This window comes from Pinus tabuliformis, chromosome 3_1 (assembly GCF_031772625.1).
Source record: "Pinus tabuliformis cultivar Carrire ecotype Pingquan chromosome 3_1, CPIR1, whole genome shotgun sequence".
In the NCBI taxonomy this organism is placed as follows: domain Eukaryota; kingdom Viridiplantae; phylum Streptophyta; class Pinopsida; order Pinales; family Pinaceae; genus Pinus; species Pinus tabuliformis.
In genome coordinates, this window is record NC_142301.1 from 408,001,255 (window position 1) to 408,023,711 (window position 22,457).

At 40.3% G+C, this 22,457-nt stretch overlaps 2 protein-coding genes across 24 annotated transcripts in view; one reads left to right on the top strand and one right to left on the bottom strand.

Moving 5' to 3' along the window:
• The window catches only part of LOC149187470 (nudix hydrolase 20, chloroplastic-like), a 614,870-nt gene that overhangs the window by 458,358 nt on the left and 134,055 nt on the right, over positions 1-22,457 (top strand). For 11 of the 23 annotated variants that reach the window (XR_016255776.1, XR_016255774.1, XM_089411370.1 and 8 more), the window contains one exon: positions 13,873-13,949. Coding sequence is in view for 19 of the 23 variants with exons in the window: in XM_089411366.1 (XP_089267492.1) it covers positions 13,873-13,949 (77 nt within the window). In the remaining 4 variants the exon portion in view is untranslated. Of the gene's footprint in view, positions 1-13,872; positions 14,360-22,457 lie in introns of those variants that run through there. The other 12 variants (XM_089411372.1, XM_089411373.1, XM_089411375.1 and 9 more) reach the window with 3 other exon arrangements.
• The window catches only part of LOC149187471 (uncharacterized), a 53,657-nt gene continuing 45,373 nt past the window's right edge, over positions 14,174-22,457 (bottom strand). Inside the window, exon 4 of the mRNA XM_089412369.1 lies at positions 14,174-14,197. Within this exon, the coding sequence (XP_089268495.1) occupies positions 14,174-14,197 (24 nt within the window). The remainder of the gene's footprint in view (positions 14,198-22,457) is intronic.

Genomic DNA, 22,457 nt, shown 5'->3' on the forward strand with positions numbered 1-22,457 from the left:
GTGTGTCTCTTCATGTTATTGTAAGCTATGTTATGTGATTCATTTCCTTTCTATACTGCTGCATATTAAACAAATGAAGTGATAAAGTTAGAATTCATGCTTGCCATGCTCTGCTTTCAAATTTGTTTAATTTCTGTGTTTTCTACTGTCTAAAGAGAATTCAGATTCATTGTTTGCTCTCTTTAGCCTTCTTATCTTTCTTCCTAATCACCCATTTCAGTTAAAGACATCAATACAAGCTCCTACCTCGCCCCAAAGACCCCCCTGCAGAAACTGTGTCCAATCCCCGCACCCAAAATTGCAATTCCTCAAATTGCCACCAAAAACCTAAAAAACCCCCAAATCAACCTTTATAATCAGTTTACTAGCCTAATATCAGTGTTACCTTGTTGGTCATCTCATCCCATTGAAGATTTGCCGAGATTTGACCGGAGAGAGCCTTCTCCTGCCCTGTAGGGCTAGCTACGAGGCTGAATGGTTTGATGTAGCTTTGAGATTTGCCTTTTCAGCCTGAGGTGAAATTTCAAGTGCTAACACTACCTACTTGTTATTTTTCTGTAACAAGTTATTTACAATGTAAATACTAAAAATAAACACCAGTGCATGCTCAACATATTACTGATCAACAACTAAAAGAAACAAGAACAAACACACCACATGACACCATTATTTTTAGACCAATGTCCACGGAAAATCCCAATGCGGGAAAACCGATGTAGCTATCTGAGGGTTTTCTTATAAAGCAATATCAGAGTACAATCTGGGTGCCAAAACTGGCCTACCCAACAGAGGATTTCCTTAGCAGTTATACCTCACAGTTTGAGAGAAATCTCCAGGCTAAAACCCCGGAAAATTCTTCTAGTAGCTCCCTAGCACAAAACTGCTCTGCAACCCCAACGCTTGCCCAATCTGGATTGCGTCAGCCCCTCTCTGTCTCACGCTGGCCTTGCGTCAACCTATCTTGGCCTGTGTCAGCCCCAGGAGGCCCTACGTCAGCTTTCTAGGCCTCTGTGTCAGACAGGCTGGCCTCTCTGGTGCTCTGCGCAACACTTGGCTGCCTCTGCGTGGCCCTGTGTGAGCCCTTGCTGGCTCTGCGTCACTCTCCTTGGCTGCTATGCTGCTCTCCTGGCACAATCTCTGCCTTCTTTGTTTCTCTGTACTCAATGCCCTCAACGGCTCTCCCGATCACTGATTCTATCTCTCTTAGCAAGCCCCGCTCTAGAGAATAAAATCACTGATCACTATGGTGTTCTCTCCAAGTGACCCTCAAGCCTCCTCTTATACTTTTCCTGTTGACATCTCAACGGCCAAGATTAAGTCCCTAATCAACAGCTAAGATTAGATCTTACTTGATACATGGATCCACTCTAACACAGATTCATATTAATACACATTAATATTTTATTTTCCCCAAGTTTAGACTTAGGGACTCCATTAAAATATTAATTATTTTAATATCTCCTGATATGTTTAGAATCTTCCCAAACCCTTTCTCGGTATTGGAGATCTCATGTGCCCCAACCTCTCCAGCAAATTTCGTGGTTAGAGCACATCCAATGCTACCCCAAATCAACAATCCCTGCCCCTCAACTGCAAGAGATCTCCTTAATCGATTTTTCCTCCCAAGAACTTCTCACTTCAGAAAATCGATTTTCTCAATCTCTCTGTGCGTTTTCCAAATGACCCTCAAGCCCCTTCTTTCATCTTCATGTTGGACAACCAATGGCCTAGATTAAAACATAATCAAAGGCTTGGATCGTTTTGGCTTGATCTGTGGCTTTTTCTAGAAGTTTCACCCCTAATTAGATTAATACCCATTAATATTTTAATTTTCCTAAGTTTAGACTTGGGAACCCCATTAAAAATATTAATTATTTTAATAAAATCACTTCTGGGTGGAATTTCTCAAAATGGTTTTTTAGTTCTTTGGAATACCTGTGCCCAAGCCTCCCTACAAAATTTGAGGCTTAGAGCACATCTGATGCTACCCCAAATCAACACTCCATCTTAGCGAGGAATGTGCTCTAGCAATACATTGCCTCTCTGCATACTGCTCTGACTCTGAAGCATCGTCTCTGCGTTGTTGATGTCTGACCTGCTGTCGACCAACTACTGTGTTATTGCTGCTACTATGTTGTTTCCTTTGACACTGCCAATGCTACATCTGTACTGCAGCTCCCTCTCAAATGTTGCATCTGCTATGCTGCTAGCATTGCCATTGCTAACACTACATGCATACTACAACTCAGTTGTTGAGAGAAGCAACTAAAAACACCCAAAAACTAGACAAGTATCCAGTGGATACACCTCGGTGTTGAAATCCAGACTGTTGCTAGTCCCATGTTGCCTCTAAAGCCACTGCGTCGCTAAAGCTTTGCATTGTGCCTCCTGCACTGCTGCCTCTTTGCTCTGTCTTGCTCAGTCTCTAGCTCTCATAGCCACTTCATCTGTTGAATCAAAACTCCATGGCACCAACTGAAACTCCACCATCCCACTACTACTGATCATGAGCTCACGTAGCAAGGTGATGATCCAAGAGGTGGGCTCCTCAAGGATCTTGCCCATCTATAGCTCTATCGAACTAAAGCTCTATATTAGCCCACCTCCCTCCTGGAGGTATCTTGGCTGTCATGGTGAACTCCTCCTCTTGTTCAATCTTTGCGGTGGCAACCTTGGGATCATGCTTCTCATCATGTTGGGCACACATTCTCCAAGTTGTATGCCACTGCACTCCACAGGAAACTCTCCCACTTCCTCGAGCAAAGACAACTCAGGGCCAAGGGCCAAGCAGGATTCCGCCCAGGTCACCAGACGATCGACCACATCCTTACTCTCCGTGCGGTAATCGAGGAGGCCAGGCATCGGTCTTCTAAAGTGTACTGCTATTTTGTAGACTTTCGGAAAGCTTTTGACTCAGTCCCGAGGGAAGATCTTTTTCAAAGGCTAAGCGAGATTGGCATTTCCTCTACTCTCCTAAATGCTATCATGCGCCTATATGAGGCCGTCCTTGGTCGTCTCCGCACAGTCAGAGGAATGTCGGATTTTATCCGAAGCACCATTGGAGTCAAGCAAGGATGCCCCCTTTCTCCTACTCTGTTCGGGATCTATATCGATGAACTTGAGTCCTTTCTCCGGGAGCATACTCAAGATACGGATGGATGTCTTCTTAACCAGGTCCTAATTTCGATCCTTCTTTTCGCAGACGATATTGTCCTCATTGCCTCCTCCCATGAAGACCTTTAGAGACAGCTGGATGCGCTCGCAGCCTTTTGTGACTGGAGGCATCTCACTGTAAACTTGGGCAAAACCAAAGTCATTATCTTCAATGGAGTCAAGAAAACCTCTTATTTACATTTCCTATTCAAAGGAGAAGAGATCGAGATTGTCAGCGCCTATACATATTTGGGAGTTCAGTTTTCAGGACCTTGATTCAGCCTGCGGCCAGCCCTTCAGCCTCAGATCAACAAAGGGTATGGCTCCCTAGCCCTTCTGGAGAGACAGTGTTTCCGGCACCATTTCCAGGACATCTCGTCCAAAATGCGCATCATGGATACTTTGGTTCGGCCCACAGTGCTTTATGGCTCAGAAATTTGGGGCCCCTCTCTCCTAGAATCAGATTGGGCTTCAGTGGAACGTGTCCAGACTCTCCTACATCGTTTTATTAGGTGCAAGCAAACAGTTCCCCAGCACATCCTTCTAGCCGAGTTCAGGGCTCAACCTTTCCGCCTAGAGGTGATATTCAAGCTAGTGTCACTCCTGCACAGACTCCGTTGCCTGGCAGAAGTGAGGGAGGGTCGTGACAGATACCCATATTTAGCATATTGCTCCTCGGAAAACATCGCCTGTTTACAGACAGGCCGATCCAAAGGTTGGTACACCGGTGTGACAGAGATTCTGGAGGAATCCAGAGGATCAGTTCCACCCCTGTGAGGCGTTTTAGAACCTCTAGGAGACATCAACGACAGCCCAGTATGCCCACAAGACAACAAAATTACGAGCTTCTCTCAGTTTTCTTCTCTCGGCCTCGGATGTTAGGAGTAGGGGTTAGACAGGCCCCCCCCTCTTCTTCTTCCTCTTCTCCTTCGCTGCTTCATTGTAGCGCTTTGTTCCGAAGATTCTTGACTCTTCATTTACTTTTAGATGTATTTCTTGCTTTTAAATAGAAATGTTAAAGGGGACCGTTTGGTCCACCGACTTGCATAATTGTAATCATTTGTAACCGACAGCCCCATTGACCTATTATGGTCATTTGTTGGACATTAATAAAATTATCTTATCTTATCTTCAAAGGACACTGGGATGCACAGTGGCCCGTGTTGCCACATCTGAAGCACTTCACCTTGGAGACGTCCTTCTTTCGCCTTTGTTGCCCCTGTTGTCCCTTTGATCCAAGGGTTGTGTTATCCTCCTCCTCTACTTTGGGCTTCGACCCACTGCTACTGCTGCTCCTGTCAAGTTTGACCTTGATCAGATCTCTCCTCAACTCTTCTTGTTTCAGAGCTACCCACATCTCATCCCAATTTGGAAATGTTGCTCTGCCCAGGATATTCTACACAAAGATTTTCCACTCATCTGAGACGGAATTTAGAGCCAATATCACTAACTCTGGATCCTGAGGTGTATGTCCCACACCTGACAACTCATCACGGGTCTCCTTCAGTTTTGTGAGGAATTGATCCACACGTTCTCCCTTCTGCATCTGAGCATATCTCAGCTTCTACTCTAAGTACATCTTTCGCTGCTCGAAAGATCCCTAATACAATGTGGCCAAGGCATCCCATATCTCCTTAGCGGTCCCTTTGCTAGCAACGTGGCACACCACGTGATCCTTGACTCCATCCAGGATCATCCTCTTCGCCTTAGCCATCTCAACTTTGTACTTCTTCAGCGGATCTGCATCTGCCAGGACAGCTACCACATTATCAACATACGTCTTGAGGGCATGCTCATCTAGAAGGAAGGTCATTCTAGCCTTCTAGATGGCATAGTTGGAAGCCCCATCCAACCTATCCTGATCCCTCAAGCCACTGGTTGTGATATCCTCCGAAAACTGTTGAACAACTCCCTCTTTCTCCCTACTACGTAGCTCGTAGGCTGACTCCCTAATGAAACTAGTAAGTTACTGCTCCTCCATTGCTCTGCAAATGAGAAATGTTGATTTCCTCGGCAAGAAATCACTGAGGAAGTATGTCCTCACCATGCGATCTGCTTCTTCCTTCTGAAGACTTTTCTGCCCAGCACTCAGCTTGCAGAAACTGTGTCCCTCTACCTCAACATGGCTCTACGTATCCCCCTCTGCTTAATTCTCTATCGGGTAGTCTTACCTCTTTATCGACTCAATCAAAGAGATATACGCACGAAAATATAGCCCTCCTAGCTAGAACTGCATTACCCCTTAGGGGATTCGAATTGCTGCTTGCTGCAGCAAGTTGGCCCTTTCTTCAATGCTAGATCTGCTCTTCCCTGTTTTACATCAACAACTCTGATACCATGTGAAAATTCCTAAGATCTAACAATCTCAAGAATCCTATTGCAACCAATTGAATCTACTTCTCCTAGATTGTAAATTAAGTTACAAAATTATTTCAGATTTCTTCATGAAATATCGAAGAAAATTACTGAAGCAGCCTACACCAAATTAAATATGATTATGAAACATAGAAACTGAGCAAGGAAAATTGAAACACATAGGACACAGTTATTTTTGGACAAAAGTCCCCAGGAAAACGGTGCAGTAGCTCTGAGGGTTTATTATTATTAAGTAGTAGCAAAATCTGAATACATCACTGAATACTTCATAGGGTTATTCAGTTACAGAGAGAAATCTTGGCAAAAGCTTTGTGAGTTTACCTCACACAATCATTGAGAAAAAGTCTCGGTTGTTTTGGCTTGTGGATGAAGTGTCCCTAGCAAGCATTGCATTGTCCCAACGTCAATCCTTACAAGCACTGCGTCACCCAGCTGGGGAATCAATCAGTAGCCCAGAGTCACTACTCTCAGCCTCTCGGTCTCACACCCCGGCTTCCAGCTGCTGAAACTGACCCTCTGCTCTAACTTTTGACTTTCTATCTCTCCCTCTATGTTGCTTTTGCGTGGCCCTTCTGACCCTACATCAGCCGCTGCATCAAGGCTTCTGGATCACTCACTGCCTCTCTCTGTTGATGTATCTTCGGCTGAGAATCTCTCTCTCCAGAAGTTGCTATCCCTGCCCCTCAACTGCAAGGGATCTCCGCAATCAATTTTTCCGCCTATGAGCTTCTCACTTCAGAAAATCGATTTTCTCAATCTCTCTCTGCATGTTTTCCAAATGACCCTCAAGACCCTTCTTATATCTTCCTGTTGGACAACCAACGACATAGATTAAAACATAATCAAAGGCTCAGATCATTTTGGCTTGGTTGTGACTTTTTCTAGAAGTTTCACCCCTGATTGGATTAATACCCATTAATAATTTTTTTTCCTAAGTTTAGTCTTAGGAACCCCTTTAAAAATATTAATTATTTTAATAAAATCACTTGTGGGTGGAATTTCCCAAAATGCTTTATGGGTTCTTTGGAATACCTGTGCCCAAACTTCCCTAAAAATTTTGAGGCATAGATCCTGTCTTGCTATATTTTTGGAGATATAATCTGAGGAAGTTTGGGTTTTTGCAGACCCCTGAATTACATTCCAAACAGGTCACCTTGGGAAAATCATCATAACTTTCTCTCTGAGCATCATATTGAAATTTCATAAGAAGTTACAAAAAGAGGACGGACTGTAGTTTTCTATGTATATTTGTCAGATCCTAATGTTGAAACAGTGACACGTGGCACTTCGTACAAGTGCGCTCTACTGAACCAGTCTATAATCAGGTCATTGTGGGAGATTTGACATAACTCTTCCTTGCAGAATCCAATTCTGATCAAACTTGCAGGGTTAGAAAGAGGACTCAGAGGGCTACTACAAGACGAAATTTCAGAACTTAAAGATCCAAAATTACAGAGTTACAGTCGTTTCAAGATAGAGCTCCTAAAATTAAGAAAAAGTGAGATGAGGAAGTTTGATAGCAAGGATCCGGTAAATTGGATACTACAGATGGGGAAATATTTTGATCTACATGGTGTATCACTGTTACAAAAGGTACATATTGCATTTAATTATTTAGAACCGAATCAATTTTTATGGTATAGAGGGTTTTTTTCTCGTAAACCACTTGTCACGTGGTCAATTTTCACAGAGGAAATGATAGCACATTATGAGGATACAAAGAGAAACACCTTCTTTAGCCAGTTGATAAATCTCAAACAAAACGGTACAATGGCAGAGCACATTCAAGACTTCCAAAAATTGAATATTAGGGTAAATGATATTCTAGAGAAGAAAATGGTTGATGTCTTCATAGGGACTTTAAAGGATAACATTCAACACGAGGTTCGTCTTTGGGAACCTGATTCATTGGAGAAGGCATTCAGGTTGGCAAGAAAAATTGAAAGAGAAATTATGGAAACAACGAATCCCACCACTCACGAATATAATTATGGAAGTGTTTTTTCTCCTAGCCTTCCACAACCTACAAGGTTTACACCACAACAATTGGGAGAAAAAAGAGAAAAAGGGTTGTGTTACAATTGTGATAGAAAATAGAATAAAGGTCATAAGTGTGCTGAGAAGAAATTATTTTACATAGATTATGAAGAGGAGGAAGAAAAGGATCAAGAAACATCAAAAGTAGAGGATATACACCAGGAACCCACCCCAGAGAACGAAGAAATGAATCCAACCATATCTTGTAAAGCATTGGAAAGAATTACCACTCAAACTCTCAAGATAGAAGGACATATCAAGAAGAAAAAGGTTCAAGAAGTGAAAGATCACATCGAGAAAGAAGAAATAAGTCCGACCATATCTTGTAATGCATTGGCCGGAAATACCACTCCTCAAACTATCAATATAGAAGGACATATCAAGAAGAAAAATGTTCAAGTGAAAGATCACATCGAGCATCAAGAAATGAATCCAACCATATCTTGTAATGCATTGGAAGAAATTACCACTCCTCAAACTATCAAGATAGAGGGACATATCAAGAAGAAAAAGGTAATAGTGTTGATTGATTCGGGCAGTACCCATAATTTTATTCATTGTAAGATAGCCAAGGAATTGAATTGCTTCCTATATCTAGCACCAGAGTGTCAAGTAGTGGTTGCAAGTGGAGGAACTCTAAATTGCTCTTAAAAGTGCCATAATATCAAGCTATCCATGGGAGAATATGTATTGAATAGCCCAATGCTTTCCATTCCAATGGGTGGTGTTGATGTTTTACTAGGAATCCAATGGCTACAATCTTTGGGTACGATAACTTTTAATTTTCAAGAACTTTTTTTGAAATTTTTTTGGGAAGGAAAGGAAGTTGAATTGAGGGGTATCAAAGGGAAACCGGGAAAGATAATCAACTCTAACAACATGAAAAAGCTTCTAAATAAATAACATCAGGGCGTAATTGCACAATTATGTTCACTAGAGGATCCCACATCGAAATCATGTATTTCTCCAAATCTCCAAAACGTTTTGGACAATCATTCTAGGGTATTTGAGATTCCCAAAGGCCTCCCACCTATTCGTGACCATGATCATGCTATTCCTTTTGATTCCAGGAAGTGTTCCTCCAAACATCAGGCCTTATAGATATCCATATGCCCAAAGGAGTGGGAACTCATTCAAAAGTTGCAGAAGATTCCAGTTCAAACAGTATTGCGAGAACTTGACAAGGAAGGAAAAATCATATTGGAACTTGAAGCAGTCACAAAACCGAGAAATCGATAGCTATGAAATAGATCAATTTTAGAGTATCTCATCAAGTGGAATAACTTACCCGCTGAAGATTCCAAATGGGAGGACAAGAATTTATACAGAAGCATCAAGAACTATTCAAGCATTGAGGACAACAGTTTTTGAAGGAGAGGGGCATGTTAGGTCCCTATACTACTAGTGTAACCCCTTAATGTTATTAGTACAACCCCTTATTATATTGTTGTGCCCATGTAGTCCCCATATTTTTATTATTGTGCCCCATAGAAGCACACTATTGTTATTATTGTGCCCTTACATTATTATTGTTATGTCGACTCTGATTATATTATGACCCCTTAGACTCCTATATGTAGAAAGGAGGTCTTGCCATTTGTATCATCCAAGAATTGTTCATTTGTGTAATGTAAAGGAGGTTTCCCCCTCGAAGAGGCTTATTTCTAAGGCGTTCATCTATCTTTTCTAAGGCGTTCATCTATCTTTTCTATCTTTTTGTGAGCTGGTTTCATAACACGTGATCTTGCTTCTTTCTGCGAAAAATGTTTCTAATTCCTTTTGCTTTTGGTCAACTGTGGATATGTATCTTTTATTAGATTCCTTCCTTTCAATTTATGCTTCCTGCATTTGTTGTTTGAGCCTGTTAATCTCTACAAAGGCTATGTCGAGTTCTTGTTGCTTCTGTTGGACTTCTCTCTTGAGGTCTTGTGTCTCTGTATTTTTTACTTCTTCCAATTGTACTCGAAGACTACTAATGATCTTCCCTAATTCTTCATTTTTCTTGTTGAGTTTTTTTGTTGTTTCCAATTCTAGTTCTAGAAGTCTTTCCCTTTCCTTTTGGCTTTTGACTTATTTTATCACCTTGATCACTTAATTTTGAAAATCTGTCTTACTCATTTTTTCGATTTCTTCATCATAATCAGAAGGATCCAAATTTTCAAAAACATCTTGACCTGATTGCTTTGTTGAATAAAGATTATGAAGCTTTTCCCAAAGAGATTTAGCTGTTGAACATTGATCAACTTTTGTTTCATAGAATTTGGCAAAACATACAAAATTACATTTGTGACCTTTGAATTGTACCTTTTAGCTGTGTCGGTAGATGTGTCTCCAGAAACAACTGATTCCCATACTCCATGTGCCTGCAATGGTACTTCCATCCTCGATTCCCATATCTAGTAATTATCTGGATCAAATCAGGGGTTGGTACACAATACTCACTTTTTTCAGATTTTGTTGTACCTGTAGTCCTGTACCTTCCATTGAAATCCTTGCAACCTACTTTTTTGACTTTCCCATCTCTATGCTCTGAAAACTGCCTTCCAACAGTTAAGTTGTTACTGAAAGAACCAAGCTTATGATACCAATTGTTTGAAACACTTAGAAGGGGGTGAATCAGTGTTTCTTAACAATTAGTGCCTTTTAATCTTTTTCAAAGCATTAGTTAATCTTTAGTTATTATTATTGTTCTTCTTCATAAAATCATAAACAATGATCAACAATAGACAACACCATACAACAATGCAGAAAGATAAAACAAATGACACAAATTTTCAGGTGGAAAATCCCCCTCTGCGTCAAAAACCACCGAACGTTGCTTTAGTAATTGTCTTCTCTCTGTTAAAATAAAATTGATTACATCAAGATTTCAGCTACAATTGAGGGAGGCATCAACCCCCTAATTCACAAGCTACAACTTGTAGGATGCTACTAGACGCTAATATCCTATTGCAACTAGAAGGACACCCCAACGCCCTGTAGATTAGGCCACAACCTGATGAGTGCCCCAACACTTTGTTTTCCAGTTGTCGTCAGAAAGGGTGCTTCGCTGCCCTGTTAGTTTATCAGCCACAATTGAATGGATGCCACAACATCCTGTGCAAGCCAGAACTTGCCCTAGCATCACCCTACCACCCTGAAGTATTCTCAGGCCACAACGTGAAGCTGACTCCAATCACCTTCCATGCATCACCCTGCCACCATGACGAACCAGAAGACCACGTTTCACAGTTTTCAGACTGGATCCCCCTATGCTCTGAATCATTGTAGAATAGTTGTAAGGAAAATGTAGAATAGATATTGAATCCTGGTAACCACTGATCACTGTTCCAACAAACTAATCGTTGCACGATGCTACACATCAAGCTATCACTTTACAACTGCACATCACTATCACTACACACTGCATATCACTGTCACTGCACAACTGTCATTATTGTTACTGCAAATCACTGCATAACTGCTAGCTGCCATTGAATGTCATGTCATGAATGAATAATCATCAATGCTCAACCACATGTCATCTTCAGTCTGCACATGATGCTGCAACTATCTGGCACTGGTATCAAATGATGGCATAAGCCAAGGTGTCTTAGGTCATCCCAGTGCCCTGCAATCAGTGTTCTCAAGTTTTGTCCCCAGAGAGCTACCAACATATATGTCAACACACTATTTGACTGGTCAAGCCCTGCTATCCATTTTCTTCAATGTGTTGCACAACTGGATGATATTACCCTCAAAACCTGCTATCATGTAAAATCAAGTCATTATGATAGTACACCCTCTAGGTCATTATTACAAATCCCTAGGTCATCACTAGTACAAATTCCTAGGTTATCACTGTCACAGATCTATGTACAGCAATCTATGGGTCAAGCCAAAGTCAAGGTGTGTCACTTGATGTAGATCACCCTATGACTGTATAAGGGATAACAATCTCTTTACTGTCATCAGACTCTAAGATCATCACAAGAATTTGTTTACAATAGTCACGTTACTTGTTCACAATTATCTTGCAGTCCATTACATATAGTCATATTACTTGTCAATGTTTTACAGTCAAAGTTAAGTCAAGACCATAGCAATGTATCACTGTCATATTAGTGTCAAGGTCAAACAAGTTAAGTCAAAGCAAATAACTCATCATTGTACTTGTCATGGTAAGGCATTAATATTCAATACACAGTTAATGCACATGTCTAAGTATATGACATCTCAAAGGTCATGTAAAATACTTTATATTCTCAGTTATATATGTTTATATCACTTGTTTCGCAAGGTCACATAAGGTAAGTTTTTGACACTGTTATATCAACAAGATGCACACTGGTTACTTTAACAAAATTCAAAGTCAATGATTGGTTTAGTGCATGATACTGATACTCAAACTATCAACCCCTTACAACCAGTCTTATGATGAGAAGCAATGTCATATATTGACAACTGTAGGATGATAAGAGGATACAATGTTTCACTGTTTTGCAACTGCACAAAAGTCAAGTCAAAAGTGTCATCAAGTTAAGAGTCATTATTCATATGTTATTTGCATAAATCAAGGGACTGCTGTAGTTAGGATATAAGGATTAAACCTGTGAATAAGTGATGTAGGTATCACCGTAATGGTCAAGTCAAAATGTCATGACACGCTGTCTCAATTCAAGTCATAACAGACCTAACATAATTCACTGTCCTAGTCATACAAACCACCCAAAAAATACGTTGTCATGACAAGAACCTATCTCCTAAAAGTTGCTGCCCTAATAGGAACCTAACACACATGACACACTGCCTCAATTCAAGTCATAATAGACTTACTATAATTCTTTGTCTTAGAAGTGAAGTTTATAACAGTTCTTCAAGCCTTAAACCAACGAAAGAAAGCAACAAGGCCAAATGAGTCTACACCCAAACGAAACCAAAAACCAATAAGTAAATATAATAGAAATACCCTTCTACACAGGTCCGAATGCCTTTAGGTCTCCCTGTAAATGCAATGTTCCTTGAAAGCCAAGAAAAAAGGAAACACTGATTTAGAGAAGGCCTGAAGCTTACCTCAGATCCGAAGTGTATAGGTCCTGTTTTCATACAGACTTTCGCTCTTCATCAAGGAGTGACCAGCACTTAAAAGGAACCTCCAACCCAAACAAATATCATAACAAAAAAATCCAGATTCCAAACTGATTCGCTGTTTTGTTCCTCCTTTTGAACTTCTTCGCTGGTTTCCTCAGGAATCCAAATTTCAGAGCTCATTTGCTAATGTCCGTTTATAAAAAAATGAATGTCTTGAGGGGGATGTGTGAGGTTTCGTTTATAGAGTGTGTAGGGGTTTCATAAAGGATTCGTTGAAGTAGATTGAGGGAGTTAGTGAACCCGACCTCTTTTTAATACTTTTTTTTATATTAGTAATGATTTCTATGAATTTTATATTTATTAATATTTTCTTCTTTTAACACTTTTTGTTTATCTTAATAATGTTTCCTTTCTAGACTATGACATTTATATTCAATAATATTTTTATTTTAATTTTAATTTCAATTAAACTTCTTTATTTAATTACCCTTTGACCTTTGACCATGGCTTACTATCAAGGTTTTGGGGTTTTAGCCCAGAAATTCGAATCTCCAACTTGAAATGTGAATACCTCTCAAACCAAGAAGCCTCTCGGGATGTACCACCTACCACTGGAAAGATCTCGATGAGGAGAATCCAATAACGTGGATTTCCAAGTCAAACTCAATGATTTGCCACTTCATAAACCCTCGACAATGTCAGGGTACATCCTTAATCTAGAGAACCTAAACCCTAGGACTTGGGTTTTCAACCATCCAACAATATAGCTGCCATCTTGATGTAATTTGACAATTACTAGGAAGCGTTCATTAACTATTTGACATCAATGGCTAGTGTTTTTAGTCAAAGTCAAACCTAGTCAACTCCATGGGTTGACATCAATGACAACACCATCCAACATTCCTCTAATCAAGGAGAAAATTACGAGACATAGTCTAGTGGACATTGTTCGAATATGTATTATATTTGTCTCTTATCCTTTCTATTTTATCTCTTATGGATGATTCTATCAAAAAATGATCACTCAACTAAATTTTGATTTTATATTTATATATCTTGAGATCTGGTTAGAGATAATCACCCTCCAGTAATTTGTACTTCCACACACACATTGTACAACATGCACAGTTGCAGCAGTCTCCGTTTTTGAACATGCCTCTATGTGTTTCTTGTGCAAGTATTTGCATTGCCATAAATGTGCTCAGATCAGGGATTAACTGTGATCTTTTCCTGCAGGTACATACATCCAAACCAATTAGGTTACTTGCAACTCTTGCAAAGTTTGCGGAGTGGAGAATGCATATAAGGTTCAGGTTGGCATCCAATTTGTGTTTAGAATGTTTCCCATCGCATTGAATGGTTATTATCTCTATCTCTCTCTCTCTCTCATACACACATACACACTTGTACATGTTTCCTCATGCAAACCTTGAAAATAGCAACATATGACTAGTTCAGAGGATTTAGATTCAGTTCTACAGTGGCCAGTTGAGAATTGTGCCATGGTAAGAACATCTCATTACATCAACTTAAGAGCCTAGGAGAACACAATTTCCTTCCTCTGATTCAAAACAATGATTTAGCACAGTTCACATTCATTTGTCTACACTAATATATATTTCTTCTAGTAAGACATGACTTGAGTTGAATAGGTCAATAACTTTTCAACTTCAATATACAAATTTTGAAACATTAGATCAATATAGAGTCATTGTTTTGTGAACTGTTAAATTTATATTTTGAGGGTATGTCATAACTATGTTGTTCATCCTTACCCTTGTGTTGCTTCCATGAATTTTTAGGAATAGCTGATGTAACCACACACTTCAGTTATTTGGCTATATTTATTTGTCAAGCTTCCCAGATGGCTTTTAATGCAAATTTAGAAATTGCCGCTCAACCTTAAAGTCTTTTTGTGAACTTTCAGCATTAGGGCTGAAGCTAAAATATAAATGACAGCAGTGTATGTTTCACTTCTAACCAACCAATTACACAAGGAAGCGCACAAAGATAAACACCAAACAAATATACTTAAAAGGAAAAACTTCTCCAGCACGTGGTGCCCAATTCCAACTTGAAACAGATCTGAAAATTACTCATACAGATGATTTATTACATCCATAAATCTTCCCACTAGGCTTCTATATGTTTGTCAAATCACTTAACCAAATCTGCTCACTGTTATGTTAAATCGGCATACATAACCATGACTAGAAACTATTCAATCACTGATACCATGAGAACATAAGCTGATATTCAGATCTGCAAGTACACAAAGTTCGGACAGCAACAAACTCTTGATGTATACATAAATAAGGTTACAAGTACACACCAGCTCATATGACAGAGTCCTCCAAGCTTATCACAAACCAAAGCTGTCCAATGCTGTCCAAACCCTAGGTAGGGTAATCTCAACAAGCTAGCATCACACCAATTTTCAAACTCTAGCCACCAACTCCTTTTAGCTAGAAACCACTCCCAATCAACACTGGTTGCTCCATGAAAGATCTACGACTAGTGAGCAAACTCACTAGCAATTCCTCTACAACACCTACTTTTGTGTCATGCAATCTTATAGGAAAAAACAAGATAGCCTTCCACTACTTTCTCCATGTCAAGGCTCAAGCACTCCAAGTAATACTAGGGTTTCCAATGCCACAAAACCCTAGTCTTTTTCTCTCACAAGAACCACAAGAAAAATTGTTCCCTTTGCTTCTCTAGGGTTTCTTCCAAATCCTAGCTTGTCTTGTCTTCTTAGAGAAAACCCTCCTGCCTTGCATCAAGACGAACACTAGTGCACTAGACGAGAGTGCAAATTGCAACGAAGGAGTACATATGAAAGAGACAAGTTTGCTCTAGCTCTCATATCTCTAATCTGTTATGATTTTCAAGTTTATATGATGAATGAAAAGACTCTCCTCCCAGTATTTATATAAAATATGAGGGAGGACAACTATAAGAAAGTGGATAATGTCCATAGCAAGCATCCTAATTAATTACTAAATAGGTTCACATGTGAAGCCCTCCAACTCTAAGTGACACAAGTCAAGCTCCATGGTATGCATGTCCATCAAAAAGGGGTCCCAACATGACCACTTTGAAAGAAATGTTCATCATTGCTCCTCCAAAGATCTCCAATGTTTTAATGCTCCCTTCTAGGTAATGTTTACCTATGGGTCCTATTATCTATTTGATTAGCAGGGTTTCTAGGGTTTGTGCAACCTCCTGGATGGGCACACACAAGGTAACGACCCATTGTCACCTCGTCTCGAATCCCTGTGATTTAGACCCAACTTCCTTCTAAAAGGTCAAGGGAGGAGTACCACTTGATATTTCATCTAACTTCAAATGATACTAGTGCTTTAAATGGGGTTAGGAAGAGGTGGAGTTAATTGTCAGTGTTGGATCATTGTCTCTGTGTATGATTATGCAGCATAGAATTAAAACAACAATAAAACTATAGCAATTGATGTTAAATATATCAGGTAACCACTCAAATTTGATGTAGACAGAAAATCCTAACTGTTGCCACAAAATCTAGCAGGCCTTGGAGAGGGATGCCCTACAAGGCTAAAACTAGACCAAGAGACAATAGTAGGGTAGTGTCCCACTATCACCACGGCCAAAACCCCCTACTCTTTATGGATTTTCACCGATGGGAAGAGTCTCTGTATATGGAAGGCAACCTAATAGGTATTCTAGGCTTGAGTTGTGAGGTGACACAAAGAGGTCTTCTATGGAAAGACACAATTTTAGGCCAAAGGCTCCAAGAGAAGGCAATATGATTTGCTTAGAGAGACCAAATATAAGCAAACCGAGACCTAGGGCTTGATCAATGAGTTGATAGTTGGGGCAGCCAAAGGTCTAGGTGAGGAGAAAGGGTTTCAAATAATGATTTTCAACAAGAATAAGGCACATGAAACCCTCAAAAAGCCCCCAAGTTGAAGCTAAATCCAAAACTAGGGTTAGCTTAGGGCTAGTAACTAGGGCAAAGAAATTTATGGATGAAATTGAAGTGAATGCCTACCAAAAGGAGGGATTTTGTGGCAACCACTATCCTCTTGGCATTTAGACTCTCTAATTGTGAAAATTCCTCTTCCTTAGGAGTTTACTCCAAGCCCTAGCTTCATTGCTCGGCCTTAAAGGGGCCGAATTAGGGCAAAGAGAAAAGAGAAAATTTATGGATAAAAGTTAAAGTGATCACCAACAAAGGAGGGATAGTGCCTTATTCTTAGGTGAGTGGAATCTATGTGATAGATCAGCGAATAAGTTTCCAAGGAAGCTGAGATTTTGATGCCCTAGCAACCAAAATTTCAACAATTACCTATGCAATGGATAATGGATTTTTCATGGGAGAGCTACCAAGAGTTCACCAATAGGACAATTCATTCACATGTTATATGAGTAATGCATGCAATAAATCATCTAGATAACATTAAGTATATCTTCAACAAATTAGGGCACAATTAGCATAATCTAGAATCAACATTATTCGATACATTAGACATGAAGAAAATAGATATTCAACAATTAGTGATAAGATAACATGCGAAGATTCTATCCATTTCTCCAAAGAATAGCTCCAAAGATAACCAAAATCAGCTCCAAATATCAAAGTGCATTTATAGATCCAAATTCCAATCGCTATCACAAGAAAAGAGGGTCGAAATTTCTCTAGAGAGAGAGACTGAAATCTTCAAGTGTGTGATGATCAGAAGTTACAATGAACTTTTCCTCTACTTATATGAGGAAGCTGAATCCTTATTTTAGCCTAGTGCCCCTAAAAATTATAAAATAATGCGTCAATACAAGCTAGGTCACAAGTCGACCTAGTAGCTAATGTGAAAAAATAAAAATCATCCACATGTGTGAGCCAAAATAGAGTAAGTTGTTGATGTCATGCAACTGTAGGCCCTTCTAGCACTAGCGTTGAGGGAAAATGGTGCCAAAACAAGTGTAGAAGCCCTTTAAAATCACTATCTAGGGGTTGGCCCCTAGATCCCTACCATAATCATCTTGTGGACCCCAATTTTGGGTTTGGGGCACAAGAATGGGTCTCATGGGTTTCCTGGTGGTGTTAATGTCTAATTCTGCTCCAAGGTTGAGGGCACTGAAGATGGTGCTACCCCTCTAATGTCTCAAGGTACGAGAGAAACCCCATCTAGGCCCTGGATCAACTTCCTAACCCTATAGTATTTCTAAGCTAGCTAGGGGCATGCTCGTCCAAGTGCATCATCCAATAAATGATGTAGGGCAAAGTGCAAGAGATTTGTTGGTGCCCATGGATACAAATGATGCTCAACAGCTGTCCAAAATCCTATGGCTCTCAACACATCACCTGTGGATGTCAATATGCTCCTCTAGTGAACTTAGGCCCCAGTTAAGTTGCCTAGCCCATTATGAAATCACATATCAATCACACAAAATATCTAGTGCTGCAACTTCACCATTAGGTACATTTAATCATTTTTGCATCTAAGTGGATCAAGCTTGAAAGTAATGGGCAGATTGACTTTCCTTATAAGGCTTCACTTCCAAATTTCGAGCTTAAATCTCGTAATGGTGTTACCTCCCTAGGTAGGAGTGGCTAATAGACAACCCTATTAGGTGTTTCCAACCCCTAAGCGGAAAGACATGTTCTTGGTCCAGCCTTCAATCAATAAGTGTAATGTGAATGATGATGGAATGGGGGAGAGAAGACTTCATGGCCAAGCTTCACAGTCAAAGGGAGAAATTCGAAACAAAACTGATTTGCACTCATCCACTATAAGAGAAGTATGTATATTTAAGGCCAGAAGGCATTGTCATCATTTTCAAGGTTATAAAGCAAGCAAGGATCCTCTCCTTGTCCTTGAGTAAGTTCATCCAAAGAAGCAGCAAATCATTCTCATCAAAAGGAGCAACCTTCTCTACTGAAGAAAGGCTTTTTCATTTGGAAGAAGATCATACAAGAGGGAGCACTGATACATCTTCTTCAACCATCATCAAAGTGATCAAGGTGAAGACTTCATTTTCACCTATCAAGTAAGTATCTTTCATTCTTTAATCAATTTGGTAAAATGACTTCGTGGTTGCAAGGAGATCTATAAGTTGGATCACTTGACTTCAATGAGATCAAGCATGGAGCTGATGGAAGTACAAAAAAGTTCAAGGCTTGCTTTGTTGCTCGAGGCTTCTCTCAAAAGGAAGGTGTAGATTACGATGAGATATTTGCACCTATTTCCCGATACACCAGCATCCGCTCGATCATAGCCCTTGCTACCTCACAAGGATGGAACCTGCGTTAGATGGATGTCCAGACCGCCTTCTTGCATGGTTCAATCAAAGAGGAAGTCTATGTGGAACAACCGAGGGGTTTCAAGTTCATGATCAAGAATCTCATGTATGCAAGTTGAAGAAAGCTCTCCATGGATTGAAGCAAGCACCCCAGGCTTGGTATAAGAGGATCGATAGCTATCTGATGAAGTTGGGATTCACTAGAAGTGAAGCCGATCCAAACCCTTACTTTAAGGTTGAAAATGATAAACCTCCCAATCTGGTACTTTATGTGGATGACCTATTTCTGATAGGTCCAGACCCTCTCATTCACAAATGTAAGAGAGATTTGGCTTCTGAATTTGAAATGAAGGACCTAGGACCGATGCACTATTTCCTAGGGTTGGAGGTCTGGCAAAATCCAAGTGAAATTTTCCTCTCAAGGAAAATACGTTGTGAAGATATTGGAAAGATTTGGGATGGTGGACTGCAAGCTTGTGACTACTCCGATGGAACTTAACTTTAAGAAGTTATGTCATAGTGTTGCTGGACCTGAATTGGGAAATGCTTCTAAATATCATCAACTCATGATGTTCTTGGTGAACTCTCGTCTGGACATATGTTTTAACACATTGAGCCAATACATGGTTGAGCCTCATCATATACATTGGATTGCCACCGAGAATCTTCTGAGATATCTTCGAGGCACAGTCACTCGTGGATTGAGATACACTGTCGGAAATGTGGGGCTGCATAGTTATTTTGATGCTAATTGGGCTGGCAGTGTGGTGGATCGCAAGAGCACCTCTAGATGCTATTTTTCTTTGGGTTCTGCTTCGATATCCTGGATGAGTAGGAAGCAGAGGCCGAATATATAGCTATTAGTATGGCCTCCTGTGAAGCTATATGGTTGAGGAAGCTCTTCAGTGAGTTGTTTGGACATGTGTTAGATATCACCGTGATCTTCTGCGACAACTAGAATGGGATTTGATTATTAGAGAATCTCATGTTTCATGATCCCTCCTAGCATATAGATATCAGGTACCACTTTATCCAAGATATGGTATAACAAGGAGCAATAAGGCTCCATCACATTGGGACTGATGAGCAGATCATCGATATTCTGACAAAGCCCCTGGGAAAGGTCAAATTCTTGGCCTTCCAAGAACAACTTGGAGTCGTGGAGAGACCCTCTTATGAGGGCCCTGTATGAGATGGACATTGAGCTCTGGGAGCTCTGGGGGGCTTGGGGTACTTCTTAGAGCGGTGAGAAACCATAGGGTGAGTGGTTCAGCCTTCTCCTAGTGGTTTGTTGTGTATAGAGTGAGTGGTTCAACCTTCCCCTGTGATACCCCTTGGTGACATGTCAGCAGAACGAGTGGTTCATCCTTCTCCTGTCAAGACATCCTACCCATGCAGTCTGGGACTCATGGGAAGTACCTCTCATCTGACCAATGAGTAGGGAAATGAGGATAGGAATCATATTACTACCGAAGGATGCATCGTGTACTACTGTACTCCCTATGCTAGGATGTCCGATATTGAACTGGGATCAATGGGAACTAACTTCGGGTCAGTAAGAGTGCTATGAGACGCTCTCTTTTGATTGGGGCTGACTTCGGGTCAGTAGAAAATGGTATGATGCATTCTAGATCACTTCTTCTTCTTCATAGTTCAGCAGAGCAGAGTAGAGCAGTGCATGAATGGCAGAGATGGTACAGATTGGCAGATGGATTAGCAAGTGGAGTTCTCCCTAGTTGAGAGGGAGTGTTAAAATTGGCAACTTGGGCCAAACTCCACATGGGTCATATTATTTATGACAGCTGATATTTCTATTAGATTCCTCTCTTGGAGAGGTGTAGGATTGATCTAAAGATCATTTGATTCTGACATGTACAAATGAGTATATGAATTTATTTATATTATGGACAAATTGTCAAGGTCGGCCAGCAAGCAAAACAGGCACAGAAGCCCCCAATTCATCCTCAACGTTCCGTATAAAAAGGAGACCTCAAGTCATTTTCACCATCATCTCATCACACATATATCTCTCTCCTCTTGTGATTGGGCACACTATCAGAGGCAGTCTTCTCTCTCTCCACACTTGTGAACTAGGGTTTTTGTTTGATACGTTGACCAGCGTTGACCGAGCTGCTAGGAGGCTGTTTGACTGCGTTGAATTCAAAACAGGTCAGTGCATCAATGCGTTGAAGCTTCTTATTGATGAATGCTAAACCCTAGACCTTAAGAATATCCTCCAAGCACAAGTCAAGTTCTTCCTTCTTCCAACACTTTGTTTTCCCAGCACTTCATCCTCCTCCTTTTGGCACTTCTTTCCTCGGAACTTCGTCTTCCTACTTCTTTCAGCAACTAGTGATAGACCTTGCTTATGTGAGCTTCTAGATGAGATGTTCCTTATTTAATTCTTGGTGATGTCCTTTGCTTATGGAGATACCCTTTTCTTGCTCCAACAAAATACTTCTTGAGATATATATGCAAACTGATATGACTGTACAGCATCCCTAAATTCTTGCACGTGTGATAGGTTAGCTTGCAGTTTAGGCTCCTTTTATCTTCACTTGAGTGAGAGGCCTTGTAGGCCTAAGATCTAGCCCAAACAAAGATGGATACTTGACTGATATCTTACTGCTGTTATACTTGCATATAGTCCTCCTTTTTCCTCACACGTATGACTGTTTCTAGCCCTAGAAACAATCTAGAACTTTGCTCTTCTTCCCTTTCTTCTTTGTTGCACTTAGAGGCCCTTAGACTATCCTTTTTGGTACCCTTCTCTTGTCCTCTATCTTGCAGATTTCAGAGATGATTTTGTTCTACGTTGAGGAGGTCTAATGGCTCCTTATATAGGAGTTTGTCTCCTTCTTTTGAGCCGACTTGAGGCTGACATGAACATTTGAGGCTGACTTGTTTATTTCTTCACCATTGTGTTGCTTGAAGGCTTTCGTTGCAAGGAGATGACTTTGACTTTGCTTCGAGGTATTCTTTTGACTCTGATACAATTATATGCATAGTGTAACATGCTCTCTAAGGGTCTTACATAAATACATTGACCTTTTGACTTCCTAGAAGCACTTAAACATGTGCTTGATCTACTTCAATGAGCAAGAAACTCATTGACAAATAATATAAAGGTAATATCTATTTTCTTGAACAAATATAAATGTCAAACTTACATTTATGAAGACCAAACCTAGTTACACTTCCTTCAACATGATGGACAAGGTAACAAATGTCCATGAGGATAAGAAATTTATCTCATTCGACAACTTTTGGTTTCTATGCAAGATAAGAAGAAGACAAGTTGAGGGCAAAAGTGTTGAAGGATCAAATGGATGGATTTAGACACTTTGTCGAAAGAAGAACATAGCTAAGATTCAATGCTATGAAGATTACAGGAAAGATTGTCCTTAGCTTAAGAAGGACAATGACAAGATGGATAGAGGAAGTCCATTTCGCCGAAGAGGTGGAGGAAGTTGAAAGAAGGAAGTCCAAGGAAGAGAAGCATTAGAAGCAAGAGCTCGTGACATCACCATAGGGAAACATGAAGG